This window comes from Bos taurus, chromosome 6 (genome assembly GCF_002263795.3).
Source record: "Bos taurus isolate L1 Dominette 01449 registration number 42190680 breed Hereford chromosome 6, ARS-UCD2.0, whole genome shotgun sequence".
In the NCBI taxonomy this organism is placed as follows: domain Eukaryota; kingdom Metazoa; phylum Chordata; class Mammalia; order Artiodactyla; family Bovidae; genus Bos; species Bos taurus.
In genome coordinates this window covers 10787057-10801885 of record NC_037333.1, presented here as the reverse complement: position 1 = coordinate 10801885, position 14829 = coordinate 10787057, and the positions used below count along the sequence as shown (strand labels likewise).

General features: G+C 37.2%; 1 protein-coding gene across 1 annotated transcript in view; it reads right to left on the bottom strand.

Annotated features, from left to right (window-relative positions):
• Positions 1–2757: 2757 nt before the first annotated feature.
• Positions 2758–14829, bottom strand: part of NDST4 (N-deacetylase and N-sulfotransferase 4) — a 277966-nt gene continuing 265894 nt past the window's right edge. The window contains exons 10-13 of the mRNA NM_001192673.1: positions 13973–14143; positions 12983–13092; positions 7990–8092; positions 2758–2877 (exon numbers count right to left, since the gene is read on the bottom strand). Of these exons, the coding sequence (NP_001179602.1) occupies positions 2758–2877; positions 7990–8092; positions 12983–13092; positions 13973–14143 (504 nt within the window). The remainder of the gene's footprint in view (positions 2878–7989; positions 8093–12982; positions 13093–13972; positions 14144–14829) is intronic.

Here is a 14829-nt window from a genome sequence, read left to right as displayed (position 1 = left end):
TGGAGAACTTTTTTTTTTTAGAAAAAATATAGTGTTAGAGGAATATATATTTTCTTCTCTAGCATTCTCCCTTGTTGCTTAATTATTTTGAGGCCATTGTTAAATACAAGCAAAATTTGTTTTTGCATGAGATTTGTAATGTAATTTTTAGAGACTGGTATTTGACAAGCACACATATTTTGATATAGATTTATATCAAATATTGTCTCATCTTTATTAATGTAATCAATTATTATATTTGTAAATTAAGCAATTGGAATAAAGAAAAAGAAGTAATGAAGAGAAGATACTGGCTTGTTTGTTTAAAGGTTTTAGGAAGTTCTTTAAAATTTTAAAAAGTATGTCATTCAAAATGAAGATAATTTATTTAGAAGGTTAAATAATTATGTATGTTAAATCTTGAGTCAATAGTTCAATAGCCAGTGGGTGAAATTTGGGAAAACGAAGATATTCTTAAAACTGAAAGTTTTCAGATTTATTATAATCTCACAGCCCAGAGTCCCTCTAAGTAGTTCACTGTAAGAGATGAATTACATAATTAAATTTTGTTTTGTCTGTATTATCAGTCTTAGTAAGAAAAATGTACACGCTGATTGAAATGAACCAGGGGAGAAGAGACTAGTTGAACTTGGAATTTGGGGGAATTTTTCTCCCAGCTCTCTGCACATAGGTGAATGATACTGTATATATTACTTGGAAAAAATAAGAAAATGCTGAAAATTAGTTACATTTAAAAAAAATCTAGAGATAAGTTGGACTCTTAATTACATGAATTTTACCCAATATGAAAAGTATCTCATCTGATTTCTATAAATATCTATGGGGGAAAAAAGTTAATCTCTAGTTCACAAAAGAAAAAATTAGAATGCAAACTGGAGGAAATTAACAAAAAAGCTAGAGCTCTAAATACACAATTGTTATGATTTTAGTGTGCTTAATGGAATGCTATCAAGCACATGCTCACCTAAGTAACAGTAAGATTGAGAAATTAAGCCTCATGCCTAATAAAGAATCAACAAAAGCATCAGTTTGTGGTTTGTATCAACACATGCCCAGAAAAAATCTTAACATTTTCTGAAAAATAGAGAGAGCCTTTAGATGCAGTAGGAAAACGAAAAGCAAACAAAAATCTTAATAAAGTACAAATCCAAAGTTGAATCCCGAAATAAACTATGTAAAAATTATTGGTTCTCTTTTAGATTATACTTGAATTGTTTGCTTAAAACCACAAACAACAAATAAACAAAAACAAAGATCTTCCATTTCCTTTGAAGAATTATGTCAAGCATAATGTTATTTACAGCCTGTAGAAAAATTACTCTGGTGAAGGATGAATTCATAGGTAACGTTCCAAATTTACTTTGATTTTCTGTTCTGTTTAAATTTTACCCTCATGTATCACTGAAAAGACTAACAAAGCTTTAACGTATCTTCATTGACAAATGAGACAACCATTCAACTAGCGTGACAATTTCCAAATGGGAGAGTAACCTACAACTCTAAGACAGGAAGAGTATCATTTCTTCTCCAGAAATTAATTTTTGGATGACATGGCTGAGAAATAGGTTTTAATTTAGAGAATTTGTGGTGTTTAAAGAGGTAAATTTTAGATTACATTTCTTCTGTTAAATAGGCATTAAAAACGTAATCTTCTGCATTAGTATATGCACTGGCATGCATAAAAGTCCATGGTTTAAATGACTGACATATACTATATAAAAGGCATGAGTACCTCACTCTACCTGTAAACACATATGAGTATTTTCATTCCAGCCTTATCAATAAAGTTTTTTTTTTCCTTCTGGGATAGAGAAAAAAATATATAAATACTACATCATTATCAAAGTGGAAATACCTAGATTAATAGTATGGTAATGGCGTGCTGCGATTCATGGGGTAGCAAAGAGTCGGACACGACTGAGCGACTGAACTGAACTGAACTGAAGATTTTTACCCATGGAAAGATGGCCTTACACATAGTAGTTAATATTATGTAAAGTACGCACTTTCACAGTCATTTATCCCCCAAATCTCTGATAGATGGTGTTGGAACCACAATGCAAAATTCACCGAGAATTGCATGTTGGCCAGATAAAATACTATTATGAGCTACTTGCAGATGGTATCCTCCTACAAGATCAAAACAGATCAAGCATGTGGGAGGTTACAACTTTACAACTTGGGCAAGTCAAAGACGTTCCTAAAGAGGATTAACAGAGGAAAACGTATTTTATTTACTCTATAAATAGAATAAATAATAACTGCTCAAAATAAGAACATAAGATTACACTGATAATTTCACAACAAATGCAAAATTGTTTTCAAATTAGCAAGGGAAGATGTATACCCTTAATTCTGATATTGGGTTACTACCAGTCTCATTTACAGATATCACAGTGTGTTTCTTAAGATTTCAACTTGTCAATTGCATATAATCAGGGTTCTCAGTAAAACATAGTTTCCAAAATTTTATGGTTAAAGGAGGAACTGGGTTGTGTCATGATCCCCACACTGGAAGCTGGATAATGCCATAAAAGCCCACATTATTTCCCAAAAGCTCACATAGGAATTATGCTAGTAATCGCCAATGCGTGCATATATAATAGTTTTCATTTTTATGAAAAAGATAGGAGATTTATTCACACAGTCCTCTATTGACAATCACAAATGCATTAAAGGGATAAAAGATGGGGAGTTTGCTTTTCGGTTTCATAGTAAAAGTCAGTGTCTTGTGAGTCTTAGTTCTCCTCTCCAGTGCTATCTCACTTTTTGAAGCTCCTGTCTCAGCCATGATGGTAGAGGCTGCCCCAGTCTGTGTAACAGTTTGGACAGTTCCACATTATGATCTCGGTAGTAATTAGAGAGGAAGGTTCTAGACTGAAAGCAAAAAGAAGACAAAGGGAGTTATTAGTTCATTAAATGAGATTTTGCAAATTTATTAAGAAATTCTCCAGCAATGGGACTGCATATAAAACAGGCATTTCTTTCTATTTTCCCACGGATGCCACTTATTTTTACCTTTAGGAAAGATTTGACAGAAGTATAGTTGCAAAATAAAAATGGGTCCAGGAATAACTTATATAGCTTATTTTTCCTAGAGCATTTGGAGAATTAGCTTTTTGAATTTTTTAAACTGAAGTATAATTTGACTTACAATATTATATTAGTTTTGGGTATACAACATTGAGTCAATATTTTTGTACATTAAATACCATCTGTCAGTGAGGAGGGCATGGTATCCCACTCAATATAAAGCACACTTATTTACTGAGGGACTGATGAAGAGGTTGATGAGAGGCATGTAATACTAAAGAAGAATGAGGTAAGTAGGCACCAGATGTGGCACAAAATCTACAAAAAGAAACACTTAGGTTTATGAAATTGGTCACTCTCTGTAAAATTGGGTCACAGCATTAAGATAATCAGTCAACATAATCATAAAAGCTGAATTTCATGATTAAATAAATAACTTGCCATGTTATAAAATGCTTTCTATATTCATTTAGGACCAAAACAGATTTTTTTGAAAAACCATTAAGCTTTTCTACTTCACAAATATTACAAGGTCTTATTATAAAGGTCATTAAAGTGATCTTTCCTGGAATTTTTATGTTCCTAACCAAGCTGGAGTGATTGACAATTTTTAGATGAACGGCTGAAAAAAGGATTATAAAATAAGTCTGTGGTTTTAGTTTATTTTATTCCAAGAAGACAAAAAACTTGTTAATGGGTTTTTCTCTGGATGTCATTTATCTTATATTAGAATCCACTGAACATAGTTCTGTGTCTTTTTGATAAAATAATAGAGGTGAATGTTTTTCCTGTGAAATATGGGCAGCCTTTTCCATTTGGTCAAACTTAAACCATCTCTCTTAAACCCCTCCCAATATTTTAGCACAAATTAGTCTTTTTCCTCCTAAAATTCCCTTAGCAACTTATATACTGTGGAAATGAATTCCAGATAACTACTTTTTTTCTTGTCCGCTCACTAGGTTTTTCACCGCATTTCTTCCCTTCGAGTGGATTGTGAACACTTCAAATTCTGGATAAGATGTTTATAGAAGTAGTGGAGTTGTTACACTGATTTCTTGGGAGATCAACGTGATTTTTGAAGCCTTTTTGAAATTATTGGGTTCAAAGGTGTAGTTTGAGAACCTTCTGGTTCTTCTATTTCCATAGTAACACCTAATCACTTCCATCCTCCTTAGGCCCACACTGTCTTAGGAGAGATAACTCATTATATCTGCTCAGTTGATTGCTACCTAGTTTTCCAATCCTTCTGTCTTCTCATAACTTTTACTGATAGATTTTTCTCCCCTGCCTTTTTGCAGTTTGATATTGTTTTATATATTTTATTATAAACAAGTGACCATAACTAATTTACTCTCTTATAATAAATCTAGGCTCATAATAACTGTTTTATCCTGTAACCTATTTGTGACATTTTGAATTACAATAAGAAATATATAGTTGGTCATTGACTCCATTTCTGGCACAGGCGCACTTGAAATTTCCAAAGTGAGATAATGGTAAAGGTATACTTTGTTATGTTAATGAAGTGGCTTTTTGTTTTTGTTGTGAAGTCGCCCAGTCATGTCCAACTCTTTGTGACCACATGGACTGCAGCATGCCAGGCTTTCATGTCCCTCACCATCTCCTGAAGTTTGTCCAAGTTCATGTCTATTGCATTGGTGATGCCATCAAGCCATCTCATCCTCTGACACCCTCTTTTCCTTCTGTCCTCAATCTTTCCCAGCATCAGGGACTTTTCCAATCAGTCAGCTGTTTGTGTCAGATGACAAAATAATGGAGTTTCAGCTTCAGCATCAATCCTTCAAAGGAGTATTCAGGGCTGATTTCCCTTAAGATTGACTGGTTTGATCTTGCTGTCCAAGGGACTCTCAGGAGTCTTCTCCAGCATCACAGTTTGAAGGCATTAATTCTTTTAATGCTACGCCTTCTTTATGCCTCCAGCTCTCACAACCGTACCTGACCACTGGGAAGATCATAGCCTTGACTATATGGACCTTTGCCAGCAGAGTAATGTCTCTGCTTTTCAACACACTGTCTAGGTTTGTTATAGCTTTCCTGCCAAGAAGCAAATGTCTTCTGATTTCACGGGTGCAGTCACCATCCGTGGTAATTTTAGACCCAAGAAGAGGAAATCTGTCATTACTTCCACCATTTCTCCCTCTCTTTGCCATAAAGTAAAGCTGCTGAATGCAAGGATCTCAGTTTTTTTTTCTTCTTTTTTTAACATTTAGTTTTAAATCGGCTCTTTAACTCTCCTCTTTCACCCTCAAGAGGCTCTTTAGTTCTTCTTCATTTTCTACCATTAGAGTGGTATCTGGATATGTGAGGTGGTTGCTGTTTTTCCCTGTGGGACCTGACACGCTCTCTCTTTGTAGAGAGTGTCAGTATTGTGTTGGGTTCTGGAGACCCAGCTGGTATCTGAGCCTTGCTTGGTGATATGGAAAAACCTCCCTACCATATGTTGTAATTGTTGATCAGAACAGTTTACTCTCCATGGCTCAACTCACTACCATGCATGGTATCAGTTCAGTTCAGTTCAGTCACTCAGTCATGTCTGACTCCCTGCAACCCCATGAATCGCAGCACGCCAGGCCTCCCTGTCCATCACCAACTCCCGGAGTTTACTCAAACTCATGTCCATCGAGTCGGTAATGCCATCCAGCCATCTCATCCTGTGTCATCCCCTTCTCCTCCTGCCCCCTATCCCTCCCAGCATCAAGTCTTTTCCAATGAGTCAGCTCTTCCCATGAGATGGCCAAAGTATTGGAGTTTCAGCTTTAGCATCAGTCCTTCCAATGAACACACAGGACTGATCTCCTTTAGAATGGACTGGTTGGATCTCCTTGCAGTCCAAGGGACTCTCAAGAGTCTTCTCCAACATCACAGTTCAAAAGCATCAATTCTTCTGCGCTCAGCTTTCTTCACAGTCCAACTCTCGCATCCATACATGACCACTGGAAAAACCATAGCCTTGACTAGATGGACCTTTGTTGGCAAAGTAATGTCTCTGCTTTTGAATATGCTGTCTAGGTTGGTCACAGCTTTCCTTCCAAGGAGTCAGCATCTTTTAATTTCACGGATGTAATCACCATCTGCAGTGATTTTGGAGCCCCCCAAAATAAAGTCTGACACTGTTTCCACTGTTTCCTCCCCTATTTCCCATGAAGTGATGGGACCAGATGCCATGATCTTAGTTTTCTGAATGTTGAGATTTAAGCCAACTTTTCCACTCTCCTCTTTCACTTTCATCAAGAGGCTTTTTGGTTCCTCTTCACTTCTGCCATAAGGGTGGTGTCATCTGCATATCTGAGGTTATTGATCTTTCTCCCAGCAATCTTGATTCCAGCTTGTCCTTCTTCCAGTCCAGTGTTTCTCATGATATACTCTACATATAAATTAAATAAGCAGGGTGACAATATACAGCCTTGTCATACTCCTTTTCATATTTGGAACCAGTCTGTTGTTCCGTGTCCAGTTCTAACTGTTGCTTCCGACCTGCATACAGGTTTCTCAAGAGGGAGGTCAGGTGGTCTGGTATTCCCATCTCTTTCAGAATTTTCCACAGTTTATTGTGATTCACATAGTCAAAGGCTTTGGCATAGTCAGTAAAGTAGAAATAGATGTTTTTCTGGAACTCTCTTGCTTTTTCCATGATCCAGAGGATGTTGGCAATTTGATCTCTGGTTCCTCTGCCTTTTCTAAAACCAGTTTTAACATCTGGAAGTTCACGGTTCACATATTGCTGAAGCCTAGTTTGGAGAATTTTGAGGATTACTTTACTAGCATGTGAAATGAGTGCAATTGTGCGGTAGTTTGAGCATTCTTTGGCATTGCCTTTCTTTGGGACTGGAATGAAAACTGACCTTTTCCAGTCCTGTGGCCACTGCTGAATTTTCCAAATTTGCTGGCATATTGAGTGCAGCACTTTCACAGGATCATCTTTCAGGATTTGAAATAGCTCAACTGGAATTCCATCACCTCCACTAGCTTTGTTCATAGTGATGCTTTCTAAAGCCGACTTGACATCACATTCCAGATGTCTGGTTCTAGGTGAGTGATCACACCATTGTGATTATCTGGGTCATGAAGATCTTTTTTGTACAGTTCTTCTGTGTATTCTTGCCACTTCTTCTTAATATCTCCTGCTTCTGTTAGATCCATACCATGCATGGTATAGGCACTGGATATACACATTCAATATGTAACAATAATACTTGTATATTTTATACAAAATCATTTTTTACTAGATTATTTGTTTGAGCCCTTTACACATTTGGAAAGAAGTTACTATTCAGTATTTATATTTGAATTGCATCCCAACAGGATACAATTTCCATAAATATCTACTAATCATCTCTATCTGTTGGTCTATCTCTCTTCTAAATATATAAACTATTGATAGCAAAGAAAGTCAAGAAAAAGGAGTCAAGTTTATTGTCTACTAATTTTGAAACAGTTGTATATACAGGGTTCTACTGTAACAGGAAAGGATTAATTCTGACTTCATGTTGGAACTGTTTCTTTGACTGTTTTCCATTGCTTTTGTCATCATAATCATAATTAATGGTCTGCCTCAGAGAATCCTGCCCCTCTGCCTGACTGTTAAAGTGCCTTTGTTCAGAACTCTGTCCGCCTGTAGATGGCAGGAAGAAATTAACACATCCCTCTGCCTGAGGCTTGCCATTCTGGTAAATGTTTGCAAGATTAATGGCCTTTTTACGTTGTTTCCTCACCTTGTCCCATCTCTGATCCATAAAAGAACTGGCATCCAGACCCAGATAAGATGGCTATTTTGAGATGGTAGTCTGCCATCTTCTCTGTCAGCCAGCTTTCGGAATAAAGTCATATTCCTCATCCCAACACCTCCTTGCTCAGATTCATTGGCCTATTGTGCTGCAGCAGAGCATGCTTGGACTCAGCACTACCAGAGAATTTCAAAGATAAGGAAAATATTACCTCTGGATCCATGGGGGGATACTTTCGACCTTTGCTTTTTCCAAGGCATTTGGTCTTTCCTCCTTCCAATAGTTGACACCAAAAACCCTTTTGGGGATCAAAACTACAAAAGATCAAAGATATAAATGAAAATAAAGATATAATGATTATAAATTATATACAGAATTTTAAGAGAACCTCACCAATTGTACAATGGAAATGCACTTTCATATACTCATGCTTTGATTTAATTTAATTCAATTCTATAAATATTAATTGAATCAATTTGAGAGAATTTAATTAAAATTAAATAAACTATATGTTATATATTTTTTAATATTTCTAATGTAATGAAAAAAGACATATGGATATTTAGTCTTTTTTATGATGAAATTATTAGGTTTTTATATTTTACCTATTCATCCATAAAAGATCAAGGATGAATCAACAAAACTACAATCATATACACAAGACTTTACAATATTTATTTTTTTATTTATATGATTTCCCTGTCAAAATATATTAGCAAATTTCTTTGAAATCATTCAATAGTATATATTAAGGTGACAATATAATGTAAACATATTTCTTTAAATACAAACATGAATTTTAAAGCTTCTAAGAAAAATACTGATTTTTTTAAAATTTTATTTTATTTTTAAACTTTACAATATTGTATTGGTTTTGCCAAATATCGAAATGAACCCACCACAGGTATACATGTGTTCCCCATCCTGAACCCTCCTCCCTCCTCCTTCCCCATACCCTCCCTCTGGGTCGTCCCAGTGCCCCAGCCCCAAGCATCCAGTATCGTGCATCGAACCTGGACTGGAGACTCGTTCCATATATGATATTATACGTATTTCAATGCCATTCTCCCAAATCATCCCACCCTCTCCCTCTCCCACAGAGTCCAAAAGACTGTTCTATACATCAGTGTCTCTTTTGCTGTCTCGTACACAGGGTTATTGTTACCATCTTTTTAAATTCCATATATATGCGTTAGTATACTGTATTGGTGTTTTTCTTTCTGGCTTACTTCACTCCGTATAATAGGCTCCAGTTTCATCCACCTCATTAGAACTGATTCAAATGTATTCTTTTTAATGGCTAATACTCCATTGTGTATATGTACCACTGCTTTCTTATCCATTCATCTGCTGATGGACATCTAGGTTGTTTCCATGTCCTGGCTATTATAAACAGTGCTGCGATGAACATTGGGGTACACATATTTCTTTCAATTCTGGTTTCCTCAGTGTGTATGCCCAGCAGTGGGATTGCTGGATCATAAGGCAGTTCTATTTCCAGTTTTTTAAGGAATCTCCACACTGTTCTCCATATTGGCTGTACTAGTTTGCATTCCCACCAACAGTGTAAGAGGGTTCCCTTTTCTCCACACCCTCTCGAAAATCTTAACAGACCCATCACAAGCATGGAAATTGAAACTGTAATCAAAAATCTTCCAGCAAACAAAAGCCCAGGTCCAGACGGCTTCACAGCTGAATTCTACCAAAAATTTAGAGAAGAGCTAACACCTATCCTACTCAAACTCTTCCAGAAAATTGCAGAGGAAGGTAAACTTCCAAACTCATTCTATGAGGCCACCATCACCCTAATACCAAAACCTGACAAAGATCCCACAAAAAAAGAAAACTACAGGCCAATATCACTGATGAACATAGATGCAAAAATCCTTAACAAAATTTTAGCAATCAGAATCCAACAACACATTAAAAAGATCATACACCGTGACCAAGTGGGCTTTATCCCAGGGATGCAAGGATTCTTCAATATCCGCAAATCAATCAATGTAATATACCTAATTAACAAATTGAAAAAAATACTGATTTTTTTAACGGTTCAAAACGTTTACACTTTTCAAGGATGAAATTAAAAGGCTAGCGATATAATTCAGTATTTTTTCCAGAGAAAATAAGACATGGGTTATACAAATGGTGAGTGGAACATTAGACAACTCTTCATTTCTTTTGTTGAAGGTGAATGATTCTATTGGATCATTCAGATCTCTGTACTCATAAAAAGTATTCTAACATTGTTTTGCATCCTTGGTCGCACAAAGTTACCAAAGAAAGAATGTGTAATCTAATTATTTGTTTAAACTCAGATATGTAAGAATTTTTGTTTAGGACTAACAAGATAGGAAAAAGGAAAGAATAAACCAAATAGGAAGGGAAATTTTAAATTTACTGCTGTGGGAATTGCTGCATGCATAAAACATCGAAAAGGTTTGCATTTTTGTTTCTCAGCAGATGTTTTAGGAGGATGAAGCATAATTGACTAGGATGTAAAGTTAATTAGTTGCAGAATATTTTGTTGCCCTGGGCCCATTCCTATAATACCGATGCACCTGCAATTTGCTTCTGCACATATGTGAACTCATTTAGGGGGAGAGGGAAATTTTCTTCACAGTTCCCTGCCCAATCTATTATTAGAGACCTGATCCTCACAGTCCAGGTTGTCCTAGTACATGCTATCAATTAAAATTAAATACATCACCGGTTAAATGGATAAAAGGAAGACAGAGTCATTTCCAACCTGGACGTTTCCAATCTGCGTCTTGCCTATCATAGGCCTTTCTTTCGTTTTCATTAATTTCCCAAGAGAAAGAACAATTTGGCATGCTGTGCAAAATGAAATGGGGGAGGTGGCATAACGGTGCCCCTAAACAGCATCTTCTGCCTCAGGATGAGAATGTTTAACTGCATTAAGGTAAAATACAGCTTTGGCAACCAAGTCAAGATATTTATACACACTGAGAGCATCTCCTCTGCTCTCGGGTGTGCAGAGGTCTCAGGACGGGCTCCCGTCTCTCTCACTCTCCAAACAGCTGTTATGAGGCAGAGCTTAATATGATCTGAGGAAGGAGAGCCATCCAGACTATTGAAAGTCATTCTTTTAGATAGGGTTGTTAAAACCTTGAATCCACATTATTTTGCTGTTCTGGTATCATTTATTGCATTGGCAATGTTATAAACACGGAGTCTAACAAAGGACATTTATTCTTGCTAAGTTATATCAATTCCTTGTTTTATGGTTTGGTTTAGCAGGCATGAAATTGTGAAATTAAGATGCAAAGGCTTTTTCAAATAACTGTTAGATAACTTTGAGGACATGAATTGGTTGCCACAAGACTTCTTTTATTACATTGAACATCACTGTAGTTATTAATTTTTGTGATGTGTGAGACATATTAAAAACCATATATTCTGTACTTGTTTGCAATCTCTTCTTTAAAAGTATGATTTTATAAGTTTACTGAACCATAAGGAACTATTTGTAGTAAACAGGCTAAAACCATTCCCTGAATTACTGCAGGGAGTAAGGGGAGGCCGTGCTGACACCAATGCCTCTTCATGTAAGTGTATTAGAGGACGATCTGTCTACTTAATCGGTGGGGGCCATGCCGTGTGTTATTTCCATGTGTAGGTAAAAACTTCATTAGATGTGTTTTAGTGGATAAGGAAAAACCCAGTCTTATTACTGCTTTTCCTGCCCCTCCATTACCCTCTCTGTCTAATTGCTGATTCTAATCTGCTTTGAACTGGGAAATTATATAATCAGGCTTGTAAAATTTTGTCTAAAACATAATAGGCTTTATATCAGGGCTTGTGAAGGGAGTCAAGAACATGACCTTTTAAATGTATATTTTGACAGCTTGGAGCTCTTGTTTTTGTTTGTTATTTTGCCTCTTTCCTTTTTTGTTCCATTTTTAATTACCCGAAGTATATGATTTTATTTCCCAAGCTGACTGCAACCATAACCCCTCCCCACCTTCACTCTCTTCTGCAGGACGCCCTTGCCCCTCCCCAGCAAGATGAGGAGGTGCCTTTCCCTCCCCGTGGGTTTGGACTGGCTTTAGTGCCTTGCTTGCAATCAACAGAATATGGTGTAAGTGATGCTGCGTGACTTGCAAGGCTAGGTCAGAGAAGGCCTTGAACCGTGTTCCCTCCACATCTCGTTCCCTCTCAGAACACACAGTCTCTACCAGGAGGTGCGAGTGGTAAAGACCTGCCTGCCAATGTTCGATCCCAGGGGGCCTAAGATCCCCTGCAGGAGGGCAAGGCTACCCACTCCTGTATTCTTGCCTGGAGAATCCCATAGGCAGAGGAGCCTGGGGGGCTATAGTCCACGGAGTTCCAAAGAGTTGGACATGACTGAAGTGACTTAGGATGCTCACTGCAAGAAAGCCACCCAGAGAGATCTCCTCCTATTGAGCTCAGCTTTGAGCTATCCAGTCTAAGAGCCAAAGATGTGAGTGAAGAAGCCTTCAGAAAACTCCAGTCTCCAGCCATTCAAGTCATACCTAGATATTCATGTCTTCCCAGATATGGTCCCAGGTATTTTGACCAGAGACAAGTTGTCTTGGCTATGTCCTGTCTAAATTCCCAGCCCACAGGATCCATGAACATAAGAAAATGGCTACGGTTACATGCTGGTAGGTTTTGGGAGGTTTACTGTACAATAATAGACCACTGCAATGTTATACATGATTATTTTTGGTTATACACAATGTAATAAATACAGAGTAAAACATGAATGCATCCCTTTCCCAGTTCTGCCTGAAATACTATTCATTTTCATAGGGCTAATCGTGGCCATCAACATTTTATTTCTAACGTGCAAATTATTTGGAGATAAAGATCATCTGTTTCACCTCTGTAACCTCCATTCCTAGGACACTTTCTGCACAGAGTAGGCATGTAAAACATTTACATAAACTTGTGTTGGGAAAGAGCTCACAAAAAGGGAAATTTGTGATATATAAAATGGCTATAAGGTGTTCTATAGGCATGTTCTTAGCCAATAAAATATCCTGGTATTCGAAAGGGATGTACTACATGAATAATGAGGACATTCCTTTGACTGCTTTTGAGAAGCATAATGATGTATAAATTCATAGCTAGTATTAATGATGCTATATACACACCTACCAGTGATAATTTATGATGGCAAATAATGGAAATGAAATCAAGCATGAGAATAGACTCACGTTAGTGCTTCAGAGTAATTATAATGAGGTGTAACTCCCAGAAACTTCTGGACTTCATCCATCACAGTAGCTGGGTCAGATCTCAGCTGCTGTCCATCAATAATTAGCAACTGTAGAGTCAAAAATAGTCACTCTATGAAGAACAAAACTATATTAGGTAGAGTGATCTGTCTCCCTTGACCTGGTAGGATGTTAATCAATTAGATCAGTGTGAATAGAAAGAAAATATGCACTCTTTAGCATACATATGCATATTTACTATTCTGATGTCCTTCCAAATAAAACAACAAAGTTTGCCAAAGGCATTATTCATAACCCTTAACTAATGTGATTGTAAATTAGAAATAGACATTGACACTTTCTTGATTCAGTAGTGCAGTAGAAACACGATTTTCCATCTGTTCTGTAATCAGGAAATTATCCAAACTATGAAGTCCCATGAGTTAATTTTAGAGTGAAGGGCTTAGAAATAATGGACATACAGATGAAAATTACCCATCTATTCTCCTTACAAACTGTGGCAGAGAACTCACATGGTTGTGAGCCGAACAGGAATGAAGAAGATAAAGGATGTGGACACTTTCCTCAAATCCTTATTTCCTGTTCTATCCCAGGTTCTTCCCATTTTGACAGTCTACTCCATGGCCTTCTTTTCTCATAAGAGTTCCATGGGATAGGTGATGCATGGGTATTTGCACATGGAGTTCAATAGATGTTCCATTTAACTGGCAGTTCTGCTATTGGTTACTGCCTATGAAGCACGTGAAGCCTCCTGTGTGAGGACAAGATCCCAAGAACGTGTTTCATAGTCACTTAACATTGTAGTACTACCACTGCCATTAGAAATGTAAAAAGCCACATTTCTTCCTCAGGTATGATCATCTCTGATAATAAATTGCTATCTGTGGCAATGTTAATTTATATTTTCTGTTTGTCAGTGCAACACTGTCATGATACAATAAACCGAAGAAATTCATTTCACGACATTACCTGAGAAGTAGCAAAGTAAGTGAGCCATCTTTCTATGTGGACCGCATACCAGCCAGGTATTAGACATCTCCTCTGCAAAGTTTTCAGGTCAGATGGGGCCCAATGTCCTGTTGTGATAACTTCATAGAAATTAAACCTCAGGGCAGCTGGATCTTCATGTGATCTTTGGTGCTTTAACAAGAAAGTTAGTTGTAAAATCAATCACTATGCCTGCAAACGTATGTGTGCCTGTATGTGTTTGATGTGTGGATGAGTGTGTGTGTCTTTTATTCCAAAAAAGTAATGAAAAATGATTACTTGATTTTAGAATGAGAAACAAGGTGAAAAGTACACGCTATATTGAAACCGAGGCATTGGCATATGGCTTCTCTAGAGTATAAGCCTTCTATACATATCAAGTGGCATTCATGTAAGCCTGTAGCTGTCTTCACGTATAAAATATTTAGGGGCAAGACAAGAGACAGAGTACAAGGATTTTCTCCATGGATCTGATTAGAAGTGAAAAGATGTCAGGGACCAGATGAATCAAGCCTGATGAAAACAGACTTCAACTGGCGGGGGCTGGCTTCCACATTACTGTGCTCTTGTTTGGTTACAGCCGCTCCGGCAAGTTCTGACAATTCCCCAATATCCCTGTGTGGCAGGTGCTATGTGTACAGAGAAGACAGGTGTCTATAACACTTGTTTAGGTGTCACATTCATGTTGATGTTGCCCAAGGCACTTTGCTTTTTCCCTCCCAAGGGCTTCCACCTAACTCTGCTAATTCCTAAATATGAATTCACTAGGCTGCTTTTTAGTACCAAATCCTCTGAGTCCTTCACATCCAACCATCATTGGTCAAGTTCAAAAGCCCAAC